Raw genomic sequence first — 24254 nt, 5'->3', positions numbered from 1 at the left:
CGAGTTGTCCCTGATTTATCGCAATATCTACTTACATTGCTCGATCGAGCTGTTTGAAAAGGAAGCAATAACTCCGCTGTTGTGTACAATACGCGAATACCACATTGAATAAAATGGCAAGATAATAGAAGCCCGATGGGGAAGTAAAATTAACCGAGGATGCTTTTATGGCAATTTTACGCTTTTATCCGATGTATCGTTATGAAGAAGAAGAGAGAATAAAAATAAAAAGGAACAAATGGAATAATTACTGCAAAAAGTTCCTTTATTTTAATAAAGCTCTCGCTGTTCCTCGTTCATCCCGCGATAGAAAAGTTGCATGGTTTTTCCGAGTTTCGCAGAATGTTGTTTGAAGAAAATGACAGAGAAAGAAGAAGCATGCTTCTTGTTGTTCTCCTCTTTCTCTTCGTGCTTTTATAAATGAACCTCGTGAAATACAAAGTCACATTCGCAGAAACGTAACTGGAGCGAACAACATAACGATACATAGGGCAAATACATGCAAAGGACCGCAGTCACGCGAACCAGATAAGAATACGATCGCGAAGGGTTGTAACAAGATTCGAAGGATCGTGGCGCGATCGAGTAAATCTGCTCGATAGAATCGCACAATGCACGTAACAAATGTTATAATTAACAACTTTATTTCAAAACCACGCAATCGATATAATAAAAAAATAGGCAATATATAGTTATATAGTAAATTAGTAAGTACAATATTTCAGAGTAAAAAATTTTGTACTTGAAAAGTTTCCATAATGAACGACGTACAAAATTTTTGTACTCGTCGATCGTTCTTTTACCGAAATAAATGACTCCTATGTACATTTTATAGCATATCATCCTCATCATCCGTATATTCACATTCCTCTATAATTCCTGTGATCTCTGCGTCGTGTTTCTGAGACTCGCCGTCGGATAAATGTGATTCACCTTCCATAAACCTGGCAAACCTAGAAGCACGTGTGTTAAATTACGTTACATTCGCGAATATATTATCGCGACTGCATCACGATTAATCTTCACAAACGCACACCAGCTTTTAACTAATACATAATATAATAACCTTATCGGATCTTTTAATATTAAAGTCGTTTTCCATGGATTACATTTAGGACTAACGCAATATTCTTTTAGCTCTTTCAACGCTTTGTTCGTTTCTCTTATTCCTTCTTCACGATACTGGTCTTCTGTCAATAACTTTCTTCTCTCAGGAAACATGTTCATCCTGATTTCGAACAGGTGTACACATGTAACATACGGTGTTGCTTTTCTAAACGATAATACTAATGCTGTCGTTATTATTATCATCACTATCGCTACTACTATCGTTACTATTCTTGTTATGGTTACACGCTACTGTCTATTGCTATTAGCAATTATTCAACATCGCTATTCATACCAAACTCTAGCTTTGATAAGTATAATGAAAATACATTCAAAATATTGATCGAATATTTATCAAACAATTAAAAGTGATAAAAATGGAACAGATAAGATAGTCTAATTGACCTTTATTTTACGCGTCCTTTTAATCGAAATAACAAAATGCTACGAAGTAATATAAAACGATTTATTAATACAAATTAAAAAGTTAACAATAAGTAGAATATGAGCGGAATAGTAATTATAATTGATATCGAGCCACAGTGGACAACCTGGGTCGTTTGTGGCTGAGGTGAAATTTCACTTTTAAATGCCTTCGACGGGAAGGGAGAATACATAAAAAAAATAAGAAGTAAATGGGTCTTTGGAACCAACAGGAATTTGGTGCGAATCACTTTGTTCCAAAGCAGATTAATATTTTAAAGAGTAAATAATTCTTTCTTTTCTTGCTCTCCTACTACCAGGGAAGCTTTCATTTTTTCGCCTTGTACGATCACTGTAATACAAATGAAATTCTATATCAGAGCGTAATTATTAGTATTGCGTAAAGCGGCCGGCGTCCAATGCTGCCACAGACACAAAATTATATTCAGAATTCACCGTAGTAGTAGTAACAACAGTTTTTCACAAATATCTCGCGAACCAAGACCGACTGCCACTAATATATATATATATAGGAAAAAGTTGCTCAACGTTATGCTCGCCACATTCAAAAATAATCGAAATCGGTGAGATTGCCCACTATCGGTACATTTGCCGTAACATTTTGTAATAAATATATCGGCTTTTCCTGCATTGTTGTTACAAAATTCCTCCAAACTCAAGTTTCAAAGTATATTACAGTTCTTCAACCCATCGCAGATGTACATATAGTTTTCTAAAAGATCACCACAGGAGGTTCAAAGTTATGCAATAACTTTTTTTTATATCTGTATATTGTAAAAATATTTATATTTTAATAAATTGCCATCTTTTTTTAAACTTTTTTACGAATTTCTATTTTTGCTAAGTAATCCTTTAATCGTTCGACTGAAAAAGCTATTACGTACTAAACTAGTGGTTTTGATAAGCATCACAAAATTTTGTACAGATTTTTTTGAAAGTCAAGAACAGTAAAACAGTAGAACAGTAAAGTTATGGACATAATGACCCAGATTGCCCATGAAAGCTGCAAAAAATATGCTTGTCCACGGAGAGTTAACAGGCATTTTTAATTGTAACATTGAAAATATAGATATAAGAAACGAACGATTAGATCAAGAAGCAATATGAGTAACACTGAAAGCGAACACCGAAGCAAGCTTGCTAAAAAGCTTAACAACGCTGATATCATCGAATAACTTACCAGTAAGTTCTGCCTTTTTGAGTTAATACAGTGGGATAATTATAAAGTAAGAGAATTGACAAACAAAAAAAGGCTGTTGCTTCGCGTAAATAACTGCTATAATACATGGTAATCAATCCTATTATCTAAATAAACGAAAAAAAGAACATTAAATGGGAACGAGTGAACTTTGAACCGTTAGTTTTTTCAAACGCATTAGTCTACAAACCTGCAAGAACCACTGTATAAGTCTTTTCGTCCTAACATTCGTAATTGGGCCAAACCGATAAGCAATGACGAAACTGATGAAAGACGTGATTAAAATGTACCATGCCACCCATTCCCTATACTGCACGATGATCAGTTGGGTATTTTCCCATAACATTTGTAATAGATAAAAACTCATTGTCCAACCAGTGAGGACCGTGATATACATCATCTTACCCTTAAATTGTGTATAGAAATTAATTTTTAAAAATGCGACGTAGCAAACTACACGTGTGAATAAAACTTGTACAAAAACTATTTACCTTTAATAGAAATTTACTAATGAAGTACACTAAAATTATAATGGAGGCGGTGATTCCAAGCATTATGCTGATCAAATAATAAAATAGAGTATTTTTACTGAACTTATAAGCGTTCCAAAATAATACAGCGCCTGCCACCATTAATATTAATGCAGAGTTATCGGTACCTGTTTATACAAGAATTTAAGCACCCTTCATTTATACCACAAAATACTCCTTTGCTTTGGCACACTCACTTGTTTCTACCATGCTCACTGTATATTTGTGCAAATTGGAGGGATGCACATATATACCAATACATACATCTTCGAAAGGATTAATTTTGAATTTTTTATTCTTCTGTATGCTAAATATATTAAAATTCCAGGACCTATGATTGTCATCGTGCTTTTGTAATACTTCTTCAGGAGTTTTCCCATTGTAAAGATCATAGTTTTCTATCTTTGTTCTTAAGTACATCTATAACGTATAAAATACAACTAAATGTAACATCATAGAGATGTACATACATGTTTTACATGAATTTCAAACTTATTTCTTACTGTTAAACTTTCCCACATATGTTTCATATATTTCGGTTTGGCACTATGACAGAAAGTTTGTAATCCAGGCTTGTTATTTTCAATAACATCTCCTGGCTTTAAAAAGTGTACTAGAAAGGTCAGATAAAGAAAATCAAACAAATAAAAGCCTAGGCATCTCTTTAGAATTTATTCTTGTCAACAAAATAAAAGCAGAATATGAGTAAAATATAATGCTTTCAAAATTAAATATTTTTTATAACGTAAGAAGCAGAACGCCAACAAACGACGATTGTTAACGTTTTCATGAGATGAATAAAACAAAATTGAATTGTTCACTGAAAAACTGTTATAAATATACGGATGTTGCTATAACATAAAATAAGAACAAAATTAACTTTTTCCCTCAATTTTCATCCGTACCCTTTGTCATCAAAGTCAGTATATTTTACAATACACATTTTATAGGTTACGGTATTATAAATTAATATGGCTTACTTGATTCCGTGGTTAATGCAGATTCTGTGTACACACAATCAAAAATAAGTAAAAAAATAACTGCACTTAACGGGTTTACTATTCCGTTGCCCATTTTATGATCGAGAGAAAAATAACCAATATCTTAACCTTAATCTACAAGTACTATTTGGTTCTACAGGATGGAACAACACTGAATTTATCAGTAAGTGCTTGTTTGAAATTTCAAAATCGAAATAAGCGACTTTCGATAACACTAATTTAAATATCGATGCTATTCTTTTTAATTTCACTTCGTCAAATTGAAAATCGCGCGAGTTTACCGTATAATTCGAAAATATCAAAGTATGCCAAATACGAAGAGAACTTAATGTCCGAATTCAAGTAGCTTTAACAGACTTTTAATGAGTCAATTCATTTCGCTACAAGGTATATATCGAGTGATATTACGTTTGTGATAAATTGTGAACGTCGTATAAATGGATTTCAAGAAATAGCATATATTGAAACTAAATACTATATTTATTTACATTGATTTCAGTTGGACAATGTGGAAATCAAATTGGTTCAGCATTTTGGCCTTTGGCGTTACACGAGTACGGTATACAAACAACGAATACTGGGATGAATTTACTTAAGACGCAACGAGGCCACATTAAAGATATGAGCGATTTGTCTGATGCTTTTGATAGTTTCTTTGTTATACCTGAGAATATACGCGATTTATGCTTTAAAAGTATAACTGACTTAAAACGAGCTAAAGTCAGAGCTAGGGTATAATATTTATGCTATGTTATTGCTGCACAATTACAGAAAAATCAGACGAATGATTAAAAAGATTTACACCGTGGATTTCTTGGTATGTAGGCAATATTGATAGATATGGAGGATGGTGTCATAGGAGGGTTAAGGAGAGGACCTGTGCGTGACTTGTTTGACCAGGCTTCCGTTGTAACAAATTATCCAGGCTCTGCGAATAATTGGTATTGATCTTTTGCTTTCTTCGATTACCTTGGTATATTCTTGGACAAAACAAATATTACAGATATATTTTGTAGGGCTGTAGGTTATCATACCTATGGTACAGAGTATCATGATAAATTAGAAGATACTATCAGACGTATGGCAGAAAAATGTTCTAGGTTACATGGTTTTCTAATAATGCATTCTCTTGGAGGTGGTACTGGTTCTGGATTAGGAACAGCTGTTCTAAAGCTACTGGCCAACAATTATCCTACTGTAGATAGGTATAAAATATATAAATGTCTCTTTAAGATTATTTTGATTACAACGAAGAATAATATTTGACGTCATCATTATCATTATGATTTTTATTATTACCAGCGTTATTTTATCAACGTTTTAGTAGTTGTTATTGTTATCATTACAGAGTAGTATCTTGCGTATATCCAATTGTTATGCAAGATGTTGTTACAGCTCCATATAATGTATTGTTGTCAACTCGAGAGCTTATAGATTATGCAACTTGTGTATTTCCTATTGAAAACGAATCCCTTTTGGATATATGCAATGCACAATTGAAAATAAAAAGTAACACAGATCAGATAAACTATAATATCTCGTGTAAACCATTTCAAGATATGAACAGCATTGTTGCAAATATGCTTCTTCATTTAACAAGGTAATTAGAATAATTTCACAAATTTTTATTCATAACAAATAAATCTTATGAAAATAGCCACATTTCTTAGTGGATCTAGGTTCCCTGGCAATTTAAATATGGATATGAACGAAATAGCGACGAATCTTGTACCGTACCCAAGATTACATTACATATTTAGCAGCGTTAGTCCATTAGCATTATCAGCGCCGACGATGTGCAGTATGCGAGAAACAAAGTACTTATTAGCTTATGATATTATTGTATGAGATTATAAAAACATAATCTATATATGTTCTTTAAGGCTAATAGATGAGATATTTACCAATGCATGGTCACGAAATAATCAATTGATTAAAATAGACCCGCTACGACCAGGTTCTATGATTTTAAGCGCTGCACATATTGCTAGAGGAAACTGCTCTGTAAACGATTTAAAACGAAACATTGAGAGGTAAATATCTCGTGTAATTTGTCGATAATTCACTTTTTTATATGCACTTGGAAATCATTGTAAACGATTGAAATCATTGCAATATTATATTTGTATTTGCAGATTTCGGAAAAAAGTTACGTTCACAGAGTGGAGCAACGAAGCTATGAAAGTAGGTTTGTGTTCTGTACCTCCAGCTGCGCACTCAACTTCTTTGTTGAGTCTTTTGAACTCTTCCTCGATGACATCGTTATTTAAAAACATAATAGAACAGTTTACTAGACTGTATAGGAGGAAGGTAACGTTGAAACGGGCACGTATACATATACAGGGTGGACCTTCAGTATCAGAAATGATTTTGAACTATAAATTGTTGAAATCTTAAAAAATTATAGCCGACCATATAACTTTTGTAAATAAAAGAAAATAATTAAGGCGCTCAAAGTTATCGGTCCACCCTGTATATACAAACACAAAACTTATAAAATAAGCTTGTACAGTCATACCGATTATGTTGCAGGCACATGTGTATCACTACACGCAAGTATGCGGTTTTGAAGAAACGCATTTCATTGATAGTAAAGAGGTAATCTCAAACTTAATTATGCAGTACACAGAAGTGCAAAGCCATACTCGGAAGGATATTTCTCGGTTACAGATTGTTTAAATTCTTAGATTAGACAATTTTATCTAACTTGATCTATACATTAACAACATAAACAGAAAGCAATAAAAATATATTAACACAGCATATCTATTAGTAACAATGAAATTATGTTTCGTTCATCGAAAATTTACAATTTGCGCGAGTTCATATCCATAGATTTAGAGAAATTCGGAATACTTAGTATGTTGTCTGTGTACTACATATGTACGTAGCAAAAGCTTCTGAAAGTCGAAAGTCGTTCAAGAACCAATCATCTTTGGATATACCCATATACATAACATTTACTTATATCGATCGATGTTTTTACGAAACAACATTTTAACTAGCTGGTATCTGTGGCAAACCAAATTCGTCCACCAATACGCCATCCTGGAATGAAAAAATTCTTGTTTGATGCAATTTTTAAATAAAATGTTTCCTAATATTTCTACGAACGATAGTATAGAGCACGAACCTTATTTCTGACTGAGCTGGTGCCAGGTTCTTTGTCAGGAGCGCTTGGTGCCTTGATCGCATCGTCTAAGAAACTGGTATCTTCGTCGATGGCTAAATCTTCTACGAGACTTTCCAATTCGGCGGCTAGTTCATCCTCGTCTATATCCGGCATGCCGTAACTGCGACCTAACGCTTCTTGAACTTCATCCGCTTGTTCCAACATATCGGACATGTCATCTTGGAGATCCTAAGATGTGCATTAATCTATCGTCGTAAGTTAGCGAAAAGAAAAAAAAAAAAAAAAAAGAAAGGAAAAAGATACAATAAACAGGAAGTTGTTCTGAAAATACCTCGATCTGATCTATATTGATATGTTTAAACTCTTTCTGCATTTGTTTAACTCCTTCTTTCATGGCAACTACAGTTGCCTGAGTATCTTTTAGTGTTTGAGTAGCATAATTTGCCTGTTCCATGTTAAAGGCCTGTTGACGCAAGTTGTCCACCTGTGTTTCATACATCTTACGCTGCTTCAAGATGCGTAATGCCTTAACCTTAACCGCATTCTTCGCGGGTCCTTCTCTCATTTTAACCATTTGATCTTTGTATTTCTTCAATTCCGCGTCCAATTTTGCTATCTTTTTCTCCGCAGTATCCGCCCTGCTGTCAACCTATTACAGCCATAAACGTTAATTACGTATTATAAACGTACAAATTGTGTAGATAGTAACGTAACCTCTTTAACGATGCAACGAAAACGAATACATACCCCGGCAATACAGTCGGTGAGACTCGGCGGTGGTTCTTTCGTTTTAGGTCGACCAAAAAGTCTGTTCATTTTGGCGAATAAAATAGGGTAAAGGTAAGATACGATTATCTCTTCTTCCTTCTCTCCTTTCCTTTATTTCTCTTTCTGTTTCTCGATCGTTACTCGCCTTCGATCGAAACGTCAAGCTGACTGACTCAGCGCAGTCAGCTGCTCCATCTACTGTCACGTAGCACGTTTATCAATGTACTTTAGTTTTGAGCGGGATTTCGGTATTTCTGCTTTTAAGGTAAAATATAACAAAATTCAAACAAGTTATTGGTAAATTTGTATCCATCTATGGCGTCTCCTATCTGTCATCCAATTTTTGGAACAGATATTATAATATAATACGTTGTCGATAGTTTGATAACAACATTATCGCCATTATCAGCGGTCTATTCCGATTGGCTGAATTCCAATCGACGAATAATAAGATCCCCGTTTCATCGATAAAGATTACAATTCGTTGGAAGAACGTAACGTTCTGGTTTTATTACGCGAAGTAAAAGAATTTCGAACGAGTCTTCGAACGCGCACATATATCGTTCATGGTTAGACCCGCTTAACCTTAAATCAACGAATGAATGTTGCAAATGTACAGTGATATGATATGTTACAACAGTCGGGTTATTTATCTCTGTCGGTAAGTACACAGGTACGTTCCGCAAGTGAAGGCGGAAAGGTAAGTCGAAGAGAAAGGTAACGGAGGAAGGGGAGGAACCAAGGCGCTCGCGTCGAGCAGGTATTTGAAAATTCAGGTGAATTCACGGGGGAGGCCGAGAAGCCTAATGTATATGGTGCCGTGCCGAAGAAAGGGTGGGTAGATGAAAAGGATCGGACGAACAACGACGAGGATGGTTTTCGTTGGCGATCTCGGTGGCGGTGGTGGAGTCGATGGCGACGGTAGTAACGATAGTGGAAGTGGTAGCGGCGAAGGCGGTGGAAGCGGCGGCTGCGGCGGCGGCGGCGACGGCGGCGGCAGCTCGAAGGCGAACGCGAACGCGCGTGCGTGAGCGACGTCGCCGCGCGACGCAGCAGCGACGTAGCGACGACGACGTCGACGAGGACGAGGACGAGGACGAAGCGGCGGCCGAAGATCGCCGAGCGGACGGCTACGCGGAGAGACTACGGCTGGCATGGTGTGGGCCGCAGCACGGCCACAGTGTTCCAAAAGTCGGCACCACGCACGAATCGTGTTACGCGCGACGCAGAGCCACCAAGCTGCGTCGTCGAATCGCGCTCGGCTGGCCTCCGATCGAGTGCTCCGTCGAGCGCAGCCAGGGAACGCGAGTAACCAACAGCTGGCTGCTGTCCGATTAGAGATCGATCGAATCGACGACGACGACGACGACGACGAGGAGGGCCGGAAAACTCGAGGCTCCGTTTGCGTAGAATCGTCAGCTACGAAGACGACGACGACGACGTCTTATCGTTGTAGAAGATCGTGACACGTGAACGAACAGAAGCAGTGCCGTGGGCAAACGATAAACCGCGAGTGATCATAGTACTCGAATTGCCAATGAGAAGCAGCGCTAGCTCGAACGAAGACAAGCCGAGACGACGGTAAGTTCGGGCCGCATCGTCGATAGGACGCGCGGAATTACGGTGAAGAAGACGAAAAGAAGAAAGGGTTGGCGAGAAGGAAACAAGTTCGTCCGGTTCGGCGATAGTATTGGAGTTGAACGAGCGCGGAACCGTGGAACCGGGGAATCGTGGAACCGGGGAACCGTGGAACCGTGGAACCGGGGAATCGTGGAACCGGGGAACCGTGGAACTAGCGGAGATCTCCCTGGCGCGCGATACGCACAGTGGCCGTACGTCGTGAGTCGTGCGTCGCGAGTCGCTCGACGACTGGGTCGAGCGATCGGTAATCGGCGGAATAGTCGCGATTAACGAGGACGCGAGTGTGTCGAACAGCGATACGCGCGCTGCTTCTCGCGCGGTCAATTTCGACTCCTATCCTTATTGCCGAGATTCTGTGTTTAGTGATAAAACGCGTATTCGCAGTGTGCCGCGTACACGATACGCAACGACCAACGACGACCACGACGACCACGACGACCACGACGACCACGACGACCACGACCACGATCCCGGCCTCGTTTCGCGTAGTACTACGGTGGAGTGTGTGTGCGTGCCTCTATGGGTGAGCGTGTATGTGTGTAACGCGGCTGAAGGAATCGACAAATAGTCGCACTGCAAGACGGAAGGTCGCGTTGCTTCGCGCGTATACTTGGGAGAATTCCAACTGGATAAATTCGTCGTATATTCGTGAAAAGGGTAAATTATGCTGGCCGGAAGCGGCTGAAAAATACCGGAAAAAGACGTTAGACACCAACGAACGAACAAACGTCGTTTGGACGGTAGCTTCGCGCGAACGACGATGGTCATCTCATCGAGCGGGCGGTCGTTCGATAACTAGCAGAATGCTACGGAAGCAAAGTTGCTGGGAAATTACACGGGCGCGACGCGTCTTTGTCGTACTTTAGCTCGGTTTCCACGTTATTTGGCGAACTGTCGTGTGCGAAAGAAAAAAAAAAAGAGAAAGAAAGAAAAGAGAAAGAAAGAAAGAGCAGGAAGGAAGGAATCGAGGAAACGGCGAAAATAAGAGAAGCCAAATATCGGTGTAGTTCGCACAGCTTCCGGGCTTCGTGGGTGTTTTTACGCGTACGCCGTGGATCGATAGTTGTCTCGCGAGCTCTGGTCGACGGGTGGTCGACGACGTCCGTGCCGACAGCCAACGACTCGATTTATCTCGAATCACAGGGCGAATTTTCGAAACCGAATCGACAAACACAGATTCTAAAAGAATCCGTATTGTTCGACAGGGGGATCCAAAAGGAGTTGGTCGGCGAAAGGGACCTCGATACGATCGACAGGATACTCGTGGATCTTGGAACCCTGGCGATTTATGGGGGACTTTAGCGCGACCAGCCTCTTCTCCAATAATTTGTCCAGCACGACGAAATCTTCGATCGGTAGCAATACCGCGAGTCCCGGTGTAACCGTAACGACATCAACGATGCAGGACGATCTGTTGATCGAGAAACAAGCCAGCGGCAAAGCAGCGCCGCTATCGCCCAGTACCGGCCTGGAGGCCGTCGCTGGACTAGAAAAAGCGAAAGACGCGGTCGAGGTCGAGAGTATCGCTATCACGCCGACGACGCCCTCCTCTACGGAGAAGGAGATCGTCTGCAGCACCAGCTCGGCGCTTCAGAGTTTTTCCGAAGCGGCCAGAGTGCCGAGCTTGTGGTCATCCGCTCCGGACGACACCGGTCTTCACGCGTTACCGGTCAACGGATCCATCGCAGCGTTTCAGAACTTTCCGACCGGTGGTCCGACCGGATTGTTCGCTGGTACCGGTCCAACCGTCTCGGCTGGTACGCGCCGCGCTATCACAGCTAGTCACAATTTCCCGCAACAGCACGGTAACGCGACCGCTGCAACTACGAGACACGGACTTCAGGTCTCGTCCGCTCAACAACAGCAACAGCAGCAGCAGCAGCAACAACAACAGCAGCAGCAGCAGCAGCAGCAACCGCCGCAACAACAACAGCAACAGCAGCAACAGCAGCATCAACAACAACCTACGGCCACCTCGCATCCGGGAGTTTATCTACCTGGCAAAGGTTACGCGGCTTGGTCCGGTGGCCCGCAAGCGCCTCAACAATGGAGCGCTGGGCCGCAAGCTGCGGCGGTTGCGAGTCCCGGCCTTTCGCCCTGGAATCGCGGCAGATCGGTACCGAATCTTCCTCCCCTGCACTCGTCCCTGCACGCCGCTGCTGCGGTCGCGGCAGCTGCCGGGCTGCAGGGCAGGAAACCGAGTCCTACGTTTCCCGGTCATCCGGGACCAGCGGCTCATCCCTCCTGCATCAGCCCGGTGAAATTTCGAAGAAGCACCTCGTATCCCGGAAAAGGCAACATGTATCCGCCTCAACCTGCGCCAACCTTCGAAGTTACCACCGCCGAGGACAGAGATTTGCTACAGCTGCCGCCGTTTCAGCAGGTCAGAATCTTTATCTTTTCCTTTAGCTTCCATTCTTTTACTTCGAATTACTCCGAATTATCCGACTCGAGATTAACGGAAGTAAGACTCGACCTAAGAACACGCCGATCCAACGTCTCCGCCGAGATCGTCGAGCGTCTCAAGTTGAACGAAGGAGCGCGATCTTGTCGATTCCAGAGCGAATGGAGTTTTTATTCCGTTATCGATCGTTCACCACCTACGAGAAAGGTTACTGTAGCGGTATATGGTTCGCTCGAAAAAGTATATACCGGTAGCTTTAGCTTCCGCAGTTTCGTTGGTGCACGCATTCGATGCCAGGTTATGCAACTGCTTCGAGACATGCATTTAAATTTAGACGGTACAACGGCTGTTTGAACGGTTTGCTCGCTGTGAACGGTGCGACATCGTTGTTCTTAAACGGAACGTTTCGTTCCTCGAAATTCGAGAAACATCCTGAAACGTGGTTCGATCTACTTCGAAAGCAACCTATTCCGATTCTCGACTCTCGTCGGTTTCGCGTATCAACGGTCGAGAATTCAGTCCTTCTTCGGTTTTTCGATTCGTTTCGTCATTCGTGTTGGCTATGATAAAACGCGAAATGCTCGAAGGTATGGGAGGTTAGGATGGCGCGTAATGCGCGAAAGCACTCGTAAAATATCGGCTAACAACCAAACGCATCGTTAACGTAACTTTGAAATCGAGTTTACAGTATTTAAAAAGAAACGGAGAGAAAAACTTTTCCGATGTACTTATTTTGTTATTGATGTCTGACCTAATTCCTTTCCTGCGTGGCAGCTCGAACAGCTCAAACAGTGTCTAGCAGAAGTTTAAGCTCAGCTATTTTAGCCACTTGTCAAAAATAGACCTGCATACTATCCGGGAGAAATGGCGGATTCTGTTATGCGAGCTATTACCCTTCGCGCATCTTCTTCGACGGTTATATTTAAATTATATGCATTACGATACTTATAAATTCTATACTCGTGTTTTGTACATCACGTACGAACGAACGAAATGGAAGGAAAGAAACGAGAAGAACGGGCCATAGCCGAAAGAAAAGGCGAAATATCGAACGCAAGGATAGCGTGTAAGATTAATTTTGTTTTTTGTTAGGTCCGTCGTTTGGTATAGGAAGGTTCTCCTAATCTGTACCAGGCATCGTAATCCAATTACAACTTATACGAAACCTAGTTAATCAAGGTTCGCGGTATTGTTGCAAGTATGTCGGAAAACGCTTTGAAATTGGTTCCTTTCTCGAAGAATATGTATAATTATCCGTATATTTACATTCGTCACGATCGATTCGTTCGTTCTTCGTGTTGGCGTATTTCGCGACATTGTTCTCGATAAGTACGCGTGACGTGCATTTGTTGTACGTAACGCCGTACGTTCGTGCTGCCTGTTTTACGGCTCTGGATATCGACCGTATTCTACGTGGAAACTTCTACTCGATCAGTTTTTAGCGATCGATCGTATCGGTATGCTGATATTTACCGAAAGTTAATAACGTCGTATTTTCGTCAAAATATCATCCCTCGGTTTGCCGCGTTTATCAATTGGGCGCGTTCGAACCAACTATACCTACGCACGATGAAACGGATAGACGAAGAAATCGATGCTGAAACAAATGTCGTTCGTTAAAGGGCAAAACTAGATGCACACGCGATAATCCGATCATCGGATATAGGAATCTACGTGGGACGTTCGGACGTCCACTTTCCTCCGCTATGATTATCTCTCTTCTATCGTGACCAGCTAAGTAATTTGCTTTGTAATTCGTGAAACTAGATTACGAATTTTCCAACGACGAAATGTATTACCAATAGTTCGACTACCATACATATTATAGAATATAGATAAAAATCTGATTAACGCGTTGATATTCGTAAATGTAATTATCGTAATGCAGTAGCGTGTGTAGGTTACCGTAGTTGAAACGTATATTTCGTCATTAATTTTACCAGTTCTTATATAACACCTGTCCGCTAATTAAAATATCCCTAGCATAGGCTTTGTTTCATTCTACGACGGTTGATACTTTTTCTTGCTGCGTGTGAAATACACCACGTTTCCTCGTTCTTTCCTTGTCACGTTAAACGCTGTAACGATGTCTCGTAATATTCAACGAGTTGAATTATTCCGTATACGATAGAATTTTAAGGCGAATTTAAGCGGAAGTTTAGAAGGTGATCGGAATAGCGCCGCTACCGTACTCCGTATCTACCCGTAAAATAGACGATAAGAAAAAAGCTGGCTGTGGGTAGTCGATCGAAAGGAGGTTGTATACTAGCTGGCAATGTGGCAATATACGGCGATACGCGAACGAAGCGATTCGTCGAACGCAACGGAGTGAAAAAATACTCGGGCTCGAAGTCCGATAACTCGTCGGTCGTCATTCACCTTGGAAGCGAATCGGGGCACGTGCTCGTAGACCGGCTGGCCAGCCAGAGCCAGAGCAGCAAACCAATCGAAGACGAGCACCGATTACGCCTTGCGTCTCTCTATTTACGCGTGCGCCCGATTTACGCGTGCGTTTTCCCCTAAATTCTCCGCGGCTCTTTTGCTTAAAACCAGGCAGCGGATCTTGCGTTCGAGGGTCACGGGAAAACTAGGCCAAGTTCCGACCACGAGTTTGGCCAACGAGCCGATCGAAGCCAGCGTCGATTCGAAAAACGTTAAACGCGCGACAAGATAAAGTTTTTTATTGACTTTACCTTGACGCAGCGCCGTTACACAGCGGCGTCCGTGTACGTATATCGTTGTATATATATATATATATCGTTACGAAACACGTGTACTACTCTGACGAAACGAAAATGCAAGCAACGCCGGTCCTATCTACTTGATAATTCTTCCATAAGTACTTTCATGCTATCACGATTGTTTCGCAACCGTGTTATGCGCCAACGAAACCAAGAAATCGTGTATCAGTGTCTATTCGTGTTTTGGTATTTAACCAGTATCACAACGTAGTACGCGTATCAGAATGTAGGCGGAGACGCGTAACATCTGGTACGCCAAGTGCACACCGATAGAAAAGAACAGGCGGCAAACTTGATAAAAGACGATTTCGGTTAATCGGTCGACAGGCTTGGGTTAGACGCAAAGGCTATCGCGTGGAATCGTCTGGTTTATAAAAATCCTGTCTATGGAATCGTATGCAGAAATTTCGATGGCTTCGATACACGCCGCGTTCTAATTAAAAGCGTCAATCGCGTCGCGTTTTGGTCAATTCGTCGTTGAAACAAACGTTGAACCAAGAACGTTACGAGTCGCCATATCGGAAGGTACGATACCGATAGCCAGCGCAACGGGATGTCATCATCGCGAGTTAGGTTCGCACTCGCCAACCAAGACGCAACGATGATCTTTTTCGACTAATTCCGGTGACGCGGTAATATATCCGGACGTTAACCCAATTTAAGATCCCTCCTATTTGAATTCGGGACTGCGCCGGTGCGGAGTGACCCGACCCGGTATGAGGTTTATAGGTCAGTCCGGTTTCGCGCGATATAGATTTTTCGCGAGCCAGAGCTCGACGGTGTCCCGCCCGTTGCGACCTCCTCGGAATCCACGCGTGCACCATCGACCGACTCTCTTTGTCCACTCGCCGAATCCGAATCCACAGCCACGTCCGCTTCTTTCTTTCCTTCTCCTCACGAGCGCGCACTTAGAGGACCGATACGATGAAAAATTACGAAGCTCGTATCGATCGGTTGCGTTACACAAGCTCGCAGCTTATGTAATAAAATACGGCAAACTGCAAGGCGCGCGACCCTGCGGCGCTGCCAGAGGGTGTGCGCGAAACTACCCGCTATCGAACGCAACGGCCGACGTTACGCCGTTACTCCTCCATCGTTACCATCGAAAACACGGAACACAGCTTTTTCGAATCGAAGCTTTCGCCTGTAAACCGTGTCCTCGACTCTCCACCGATCCGTAGAAACGACGACGTTATTTCGCTCGCCGAACTGACTAACAAAACTAACGTGTCTTATCAGCTAGCGTTCTACGTTCGTTGTTATCAAAAATTCGCCGTGTTTTTCTAATCACGACGACGTATCAAGATAAAGAATAAACGTACAGCTTAATTACGAAAATAATGGAACGATACTTTTAAGAATAGAAACGATCGACGATCGAATTCAAATTAGGACTTCTCTTCGTGCTATCTCTTTGCGACAAACAGATTTACGAAGATAAGCTCTGTATTTTGGAACGTTAATATTAATCGCGTATCTAGATATTGCGCAGAAAGTTACCGAGTTCTCAGTTACCGAGGAGCTCGTATAAAGGCATCAGAATCGAACGACGGAGAGAAAGCGTGGTTAACCTTGCACACTTTATCGGCTAAAAACGCCATCTTCATATATATATATATATTTATATATATATATATATATATATCTCGTCGATAAATGGTAATTTTGCAATTAAGCAGAAACTGGACGAGGGTGTAGATTGCTCAGGACGGGCAGACGCGCACTGAACAGAGCGAACATGGACGGCAGCGCTCTACCTTTTCCGCCCTTCTGTCGCCATCAATTTACCCTCACCATCGACTGCTTCCACCCCATCCTTTCCCTCTTCTCTTCTCTTCTCTCCTCTTCTCTTCTCTTCTCAACGCTTCTTCTTTTCTCTTCTTTACCTACCTCCACTTTTTGAATCCCACCTTTTCCTCTCTTTCTCTCTCGGAAGGCTGTGTTCTTGGCGTGTCTTGCTTCGTCTTACCGTGCCCTGCCGTGCCATGCCATGCGGTGGCGTAGCGCGCTCTGCCGCACCTCTGCTCAGCCCGTTTCCACCGACGGTGACCTAGTTCGCGACAGGCCGCTGGAATCGTTTCTTCCGCACATGCCTCGGGATCCAGGTTACACCAAGCTCGTGCCTCGCCGCCTCGCTCGCTCACTGTAGTCTCTTCGAATACGAAATTTCAATCAACAGCGTAGATTTTCAGCCATAATTCGATCAATGGCATCGACCGCTCCAGTTTTGGCGACATCGGTCGTCATAATTTTGCTTAGCAGCGTCAATCGTCAAAATTTTACGCGGAACCTTCGATTCTCAAACTTTACCTTCGAGGCGTCGATTATTAAAGTTTAACTTAAAAGCGTCGACGGCCGAAATTCGATGTAATAGCAAGGATCGTCAAACTTTTGCTTAAAAGCGTCCATTTTCTTTCGCTTAACGACACAGTCTCCGAATTTCAACGTTGGTTCTGTCGATATCGGCGATACAGCAGGTGCTTCGACGCTCTGTATCGGGTTCTCATTGGTTGCGAGGATTCTTTCTCGGTTCAACACGGTCTGCGTCTCGTCTCCGGCGTAACAAAGCGATAATTGTTTCTTACATGGATGCACGCGGTCTAATGGATATCCCGAGGAAGACAGAAGCGAGGAAGGGGTTACGCGCTTTCGCGCGTCGTCCAGGTGGAATATAGTCGCGTCGCGCGCGTTCGAGAAAAAGAAGAGCGCGTTTTAGAGGATAGGAAGCGTCGGGGCGCGGCGAATTACGCGCGTCTGGTTCGCCGAGCGAAAGAAAAAGAGATTGCACGAGTACAAAACACGCGTAGAACAACGGCCGCGAGAACGGTCGCGTCTAGACCGACGGGATGCACGGAAATGGCGGAGCCGAAGATGTATACGCGTTTGAATACGTGCACGCGCCTATACACTCGCTAACAATCCCTTTCACGCTTCTCTCCCTTTATAAAACCCACCCCCTTGCGTAATCTTTCTCTCTTCTTCCGAACGCTGCGAAACTCTCCACGCAACAGCGTCGTCGTCGTCCTTGCCGTGTTTCTACGACGACTCTTTGTTCGTTGGCTCGCAGCATCCTTGTCTCGGAGACAACGACGAGGCCAACTTGTACATCTTAGCAGCGATTTATATTTAAGTTACGCAGGAGATGATATCGTTCAGTCGTATTTATGGTAACGAGTAATTAAATTCGATAGGAAGGAGCTAGCGCGGCATAAGACGAAGGACGTGGCAGCATTTTGCGGGTCGTAATCATTGGAAGTAGGCCAACGTTGTCGCGAGTACACACCCTGCGATCGTATAGCGCAGAATCCTAGTTCGAATCTGCTCCGTCTGCGACAAACTGCTGCGCGGCCGTGGCGCATTCTCTTTGTTCTCTGGTTCAATCGTTAGAGCGAACTTTAAACACGAACAGATTAGAAAAATTAACGTTCCACGCTAGTCGCAAAATGATGTTTGGTTTCGCTCTTGAATCGAAACGAATCGACTAACGAGTATCGACTAACACTCTGTATCGTTCCATTTTTCGTTTCTTTCGCGACACGCGACTCTCTCTCTCTCTCTCTCTCTCTCTCTCCATTATATCCTATCTACGATCTATTAACGCTATAGAACTAGAACAATTCTCATAAAAATTTCATAGATTCGCAATGACGCGTTCTTACCGTAACTAGTAGCATCTATGTATTCTTAATAATCGTTATTTTTTCGGAAAATATAAAATCAGGTGTTCTATATCTCTCGAAACTTGCGTCTACGCGATAAACTGGCCGCGATATCGCGCATTAAATAACATCTCTGTACTCGTCTTGCGAAACGTACGGAAGAAAACAAAAACATAACCTAAAAACACTAACCGATCGAAGCTAAAGTAGAGGGTAAAAAGGGAAGAAAAGGAATGTATAGGTAAATGGATAAGCAAAGTTAAGAGGAGAAGCAGAGGGGTAACAAGTGGAATAGGGGTGGTACAGTGATGGAGCCTGCACGGAGGTTGCTGTCGACGCCCTGCCGTCGCTTCCTGGTTTCCCTATATTGATTTTCCAGCGTGCCTTGCGTTAGACGGAAACGGAACGACACGGCTAGAGGGAGAGGAAAGGTTGCTCTGCGCTTGTGCTTGCACACGGATGTGTGCGCGTGCACGGAAATCGGCTAGCAGGGTGCTCGTGCGCTCGTTCGTGATTCGCGCGTTTGGGGATGTGTGGGTGAGTGTGTGCGCGCGCACCTCAGTCACGTTTGCAGCAATGTGTGGGCGGCCTTAAAACCAAAGAAGGGGAACTAGGTTGGAACACGGCAGTGTTGGAGAGTCGGTGTTCACGTAGGAGGGTGGAGAAAATACACCTCGGAGTTCCAGGTAATACGAAGAAAACGCGAATGCGAAAAAAGTGGGGCTACCTTTCCACCTTTCGCCCTGCACCAACGAACGACTATAGAGAAATATACGTGTTACATGCACACCGCACGGTGTTCAGAAATGCGTGGACACTTGTCTATTTCTGTCAAGATGTACTTTAATTAGCAGACCACGAAGAATTTGACTTTTACGATCACCGTGTCTACGCTCAAGAGGATACTACGAGCCGATTAAATCGATTTTTCAAAGTCGCCACGCAACGATATATTTGGCGTTTGTAGTTCTTTAAGCTTGTAAAATTATTTTGTCTTGGGATTCTTGGCATAACGTAACAGTGGATCGAGAGAATTAATTCGTACGCGCTAGGTTCTAACGTGTATTCGCCAGGACAAGTAAACAAAATAGAGTGAATTTATTTCGCAGCCCAATGTTTGATGATATTCGCGTGCTTTTTAGCTCGATTCTCCTTCTGCCTCGCACTCCTCTCTCTCTTACTTTTGCTAACCGCGTATTACTTACGATCGACCGATCGATCGATCGAATTTCAACGTTAAATACCGACGTTCGGAATAGACATCACCTTTGACTTTATAACGATAGATGTGCGATGCGCGGTTGGTTAAAGTTTCGACTAAACGAATTCCCTATTTCGCGGAGCGGTTCGTGGAAATGAAATAAACAGCGCATTCTGCTATGAAACGAGTTCAGTAGTAAAGGACGACGCGTGGTCGGACGCTTCACGATCGATTCGCTTCTCAATGATTCTAGGACGCGTATAATCGTTGCTTTTCCTCCGTTAATCGTTACGTCATTTTCTCAGGCGCGCCGTACATTCACGGTCAACTAATATTCGTAATAATAAACCTTCTTCTAGACGTTTCTTCCTTTTCCAATAAATATCACTTGAACGTCGGAGTCTGTTTATTCAAATGCCGATCCTTGCCGTGACTAGCGGCCCTTTTTGACCGAAGCCTTAGGAAAGAAAGCGCGGGAAGCCAGACGATACAAAACTGACGTATTCTCAATGACAAACGGAATCTCCGAAACAAAGAATTTCCGTTCTATCTAAAAATAGGAACCTTAGACTACGGCAAGCTAAATCGTTCGTTTGCGCGTAACCTTCTCCGAGGAAACTAGACTCGAAACCGTAACTTTGCTTCTTTTCTCATCTCCCTCGTCCTTCCTTTTCTTCTTGTCTTTGGTTACTCTATTCATCGGAGAGCGCGACATCGCTGCCGGGTAAGTTTTCCATCGAGGTACTCGTTCGTCCTCAAAAGCCCTTTCTCCACGAGAGAGGCTCGTTTCGATGAAACGCGATAACGAGAGACGGTGCAAAATTAAAATTCGTTCGCTGTAGAAATTGCGAATCGAGCGAACGCCTCGTAAGTCGAGTTTGCGAGCGATCGGTTTGCCGTAGTTGGCGAGATATTCGAAGCGTCCCTTCGATTCGTTGGCCCCTCCTTACGACCTGTTACTAAATAAATGGATAAACCGTCCGATTTCCCGCTCGATGCAAGCTAAATAACGAACAAATTTCATTGTTTTTGCAGGATCGTATGACGACAAATGGAAATTCACCGTTGGACAGTATGAGGACGTTGGAGCATTACTTGAGCGATATCATGCGAGGTACAGCGGATACCTCTGAACACGTGAAAGGTAAGTCGATTTTCCAATGCTCGTAATAAAACGTAGATTCGATGCTTCCGAACTTGGCCGAACGGAAGACGCGATAATCCGCAAATACAAAGTTATCGTTCGAAGAGGTTGAAAAGTTTATCGCAAGAATCTAACGAAAGGTTTTGTCTACGCGTACATGTACGAGATACGATCGTCTCGGTGTTTCTTCGTAATTTGATCAAACTCTGTCTCAAAATCGACTATCAAATTGATCAAATTTAGCCTTCGATGGATACAAAGAAAATGTAACAGAGACGGGAGAAGGAAAAAAAGTGGAGGAAATACGGCAAGATTTGGACGACGGTGCGTAACGAAACGAGTTCATAAATAAATACATAATGGAGTAAGATGGTCGATAGGCAAAGACGGTAGATCGGCGCGCGGAATAAGACAACTAGCTTTCCGAGCAACGAGACCAACGAAACAGCCGCCGAACCGACCACTTAACGCAGACCAACCCTTCTCGGCACCCTCCACTCGACGCGACTCTACACACTTTACTCGCTCTATCCCGTACACTCTGTGCGATTCGACGCGACTGTATCTACACGTCCAGCCTGAGCTTCGCGAACCAACATAGAGACCGAGCCGAAAGAAGTAGGAAGGAGACTGGCAAACGCTTTGCGTCTCGCGATGCTCTGCTTCTCGCTTCCCTTCTCGTCCGCGATCTCGCTTTCTTTCTCGCACCTACTCACCCTGTCTGCGAGCTCCGACACAACCCTCAGACAAGCGGTCTCGCGCCTGCAGTCAAGGGCAAGGGTGGTATCGCGAGGCCTCTTCTTCCTTAGTGGTCCGTCTACACACGGAAACCGTACGACGCCACCGACATCGACCACCGGAAGGACCAAGCGGCCGACGTCGTCGCCAACACCCACGACGATACCGCGCTCGAGTTCCCACAGCCACGGAATTTATTCGTACGTCTTAAAATCTACTACTCTGGTTGTTCTAGCATGAAAAGCGCGTGACAAGAAGATCCTTGCCAAGAAGCTTCGTAGGATTTAGCAGCTTCTGGAGAAAGTGGCTTTCTTCGTTGACTCGAGTCGCCTTGGTTCTTCCAGGTCGATAAATTTGCCTTCCGACGATACAGCGATTATTTATTCACGGCGAATCATGTCCTCTTTGCTCGATAATTTCGCAGCTAATAATATCGGCGAGTGGAAGAGTTACGAGTTACAGGTTATAGACTGGTCGAAACGACTCGTCAAGTTTTGCGAATGATGCGAGAAGCTCCAGAAAGATGAAATAATACACGGCGGGCGATAACACGTAGCGGCAAGGATAGGCACAGAAAAATATTTTGGCGAAGCCAGTTCGTTCGATCGCGTAATTATCGGCTCCCTCGGAGACCATCGGAGACCATCGGAGACGTCCTGCCTTTCCTTTTTAACTCGCCGCAAACCCTTATATAGCCGTAATTAAAATCTCTTCACGATCGAAATACCGTCGGAAATAACGATCGGCCGGGGACAAGCTCGCGGTAACGAAGAATAGATCGCGACGATAATTTCCGATAGAAATTTACGCTTCGATAGAGGGCGGAGAGAAAGAGGATGGCTGGAAGAATAGAGGAGTTATAAGGAGTAACCCTTTCGCAAAACGGCGTCTAGTCGAAGATACTCTTCGGTAAAAAACGAATAATAGGGTTGAGAGCTAGGATGGGATAGCAAATCGCCAGAGTGCGAACCCGTCTTTATTCTAGAACAAAAACCTCTCTCGAGGCATTGTAAGGCTCCGTTGAGTGGGCGTGCTTACTACAGCGCCATCTTTAAAAGTGTCAGCATGGCACTTTAAACCACACCAGTAGGTCAAGTCTCGGAAAATCCGAGTGCAACCTCGAGACGGCAACGATAGCCGGCTGTATATACGTAGCGTCGCGTAGCCATCTTTTGCACCAAACGAAACGCTCTTCGCGTCGTCCTTTGCTCCAACCGATGAGCGTGTTCCTCTTGCTAAATGCCGAGGAAACGCGGAAGAATCGCGGCTTAGGTTCAAATATACGCGTATCAGCAGTCGTAATTATTCGAGCTTAAATTCGTGGTTCGGGTTTGCAGACTTCGTTACGAAAGCACGAAAGGAACGATCAAACGCACGTTAGAAGCTACATCGAGAGAACGATCACGCTATTCGGTCTCTAACGATCGCGTGTTCCGCGTCGATAAGATCCTTTCGAAAATAAGCGGATCGATTTTGCGTTATCGCTGCGTTTTTATACTGCATCGCGTCGCACCGTAGTTAAACACGAACAATGCTTAAGAATAATTTCCTTCCGCTCGGTATTTTTACGGACCAAGATTTCTATCGATTACGGATGAAAACTATAACCTGTTTAAATCAGTTCGGCATCGTACGACGAAAACAATGTGCCGCGTGAGCGAACGTGTCCGATTGATAGGATCGCGTGCGCGCACTCGTCCAGATTATCTCACGGCGAGTAGCTAGCGGTTAACCAGCGGCCAACTTTCCGTCCTTGAACGACACGGGCTTTACGATTGCATTCTCTGACCTATATATCGCGCATACGTGTACCGTGTAATCGGTTAGTAACGCCGACGGGATTCATAGAGGGTGGTTTTACGCCGCGCTCCAGCCATCTAGGGTTTCATTGGATCGTGCTTTCTACCCCTCGTTCCCTTTCTATCTTCCGCACACCCCATCTCGCTACTGCGAACAAACGCTACGCGTGTAATTGAAAAGGTGAATGGATAAAAAGGACACCGCGTAAATACATAAATACTCGTGCGCCTCTACTCGAGATTCGATCTGCGAAGAAAATAAGAATTAATCTTGCGATGCAACGTTTCGTTCGTTTTTCTTTTCCATCTTTTTTTTTTCTCTCTCTTTTATCCTCTTTCTCGTCGAGGATTTGGCAGTTTCGTATTTTTAAATAGGAACTCTAAATTATCTCGGAGCTACTAAATTTCGTTTATAGACCAGTATGGATACGTGTCATTAAGGATACGATCCTACCAAATCGCGAGATCGCGTCACAAGTGCGAAACAACCCTTACGTAAAAACCAGGCGGAATCGAGGAAGAAACGAAGAGAATCGCAGAGCTTTTTCTTTACAGCTACTACGCTACGCGTTACAGCGTCGACACGACATTCTCGTATCGATCCTGCTGAATCGACTCGACTGTCTTTCCGCGATTCTCGACCTTAATCCATCCAGAAAAACGAAAACCAATTTCTCGTCTCAGCTAGGTGATAGAATCGAGCTTCGTTCGTGACGAAAAACCAGCGACGATCCTTTCGTTGCGTC

General features: G+C 43.3%; 4 protein-coding genes across 7 annotated transcripts in view; 2 read left to right on the top strand and 2 right to left on the bottom strand.

Annotated features, from left to right (window-relative positions):
• Positions 1 to 627: 627 nt before the first annotated feature.
• Positions 628 to 4399, bottom strand: LOC100650771 (nuclear envelope integral membrane protein 1). 3 transcript variants are annotated; one of them, XM_012310899.2, is made up of 8 exons: positions 4260 to 4399; positions 3783 to 3892; positions 3477 to 3699; positions 3241 to 3407; positions 2940 to 3155; positions 2732 to 2856; positions 1067 to 1228; positions 628 to 953 (listed from the first exon to the last, which is right to left on the bottom strand). In XM_012310899.2, exons 1-8 carry the CDS (start codon positions 4351 to 4353, stop codon positions 830 to 832), a joined length of 1221 nt encoding a protein of 406 aa, XP_012166289.2. In that variant the 5' UTR covers positions 4354 to 4399; the 3' UTR covers positions 628 to 829. The 3 variants fall into 3 exon arrangements, with proteins under 3 accessions (XP_012166289.2, XP_048264105.1, XP_012166290.2); XM_048408148.1 differs by lacking the exon at positions 3783 to 3892 and having other exon boundaries at positions 4260 to 4398; XM_012310900.3 differs by lacking the exons at positions 628 to 953; positions 1067 to 1228 and adding an exon at positions 1560 to 1882.
• On the top strand, positions 4304 to 6412 carry LOC100650647 (tubulin epsilon chain-like). Of its 2 annotated transcripts, none has more exons than XM_048408152.1 (6): positions 4304 to 4443; positions 4780 to 5012; positions 5106 to 5221; positions 5297 to 5485; positions 5629 to 5880; positions 5951 to 6412. In XM_048408152.1, exons 2-6 carry the CDS (start codon positions 4863 to 4865, stop codon positions 6126 to 6128), a joined length of 885 nt encoding a protein of 294 aa, XP_048264109.1. In that variant the 5' UTR covers positions 4304 to 4443; positions 4780 to 4862; the 3' UTR covers positions 6129 to 6412. The 2 variants fall into 2 exon arrangements, with proteins under 2 accessions (XP_048264109.1, XP_048264108.1); XM_048408151.1 differs by lacking the exon at positions 4304 to 4443 and adding an exon at positions 4518 to 4667.
• A 602-nt stretch (positions 6413 to 7014) lies between these two features.
• Positions 7015 to 8548, bottom strand: LOC105665986 (charged multivesicular body protein 5). The gene is made up of 4 exons (XM_012310903.3): positions 8161 to 8548; positions 7745 to 8062; positions 7414 to 7641; positions 7015 to 7328 (listed from the first exon to the last, which is right to left on the bottom strand). Exons 1-4 carry the CDS (start codon positions 8227 to 8229, stop codon positions 7278 to 7280), a joined length of 666 nt encoding a protein of 221 aa, XP_012166293.1. The 5' UTR covers positions 8230 to 8548; the 3' UTR covers positions 7015 to 7277.
• A 691-nt stretch (positions 8549 to 9239) lies between these two features.
• The window catches only part of LOC100650364 (cytoplasmic polyadenylation element-binding protein 2), a 56765-nt gene continuing 41750 nt past the window's right edge, over positions 9240 to 24254 (top strand). Inside the window, exons 1-3 of the mRNA XM_012310897.3 lie at positions 9240 to 9762; positions 11028 to 12205; positions 20863 to 20971. Of these exons, the coding sequence (XP_012166287.2) occupies positions 11111 to 12205; positions 20863 to 20971 (1204 nt within the window). The 5' untranslated portion in view covers positions 9240 to 9762; positions 11028 to 11110. The remainder of the gene's footprint in view (positions 9763 to 11027; positions 12206 to 20862; positions 20972 to 24254) is intronic.

This window comes from Bombus terrestris, chromosome 8, assembly GCF_910591885.1.
Source record: "Bombus terrestris chromosome 8, iyBomTerr1.2, whole genome shotgun sequence".
NCBI lineage: Eukaryota > Metazoa > Arthropoda > Insecta > Hymenoptera > Apidae > Bombus > Bombus terrestris.
Note: the sequence above shows the minus strand (reverse complement) of the source record. Positions and strands in the feature narration are given on the sequence as shown.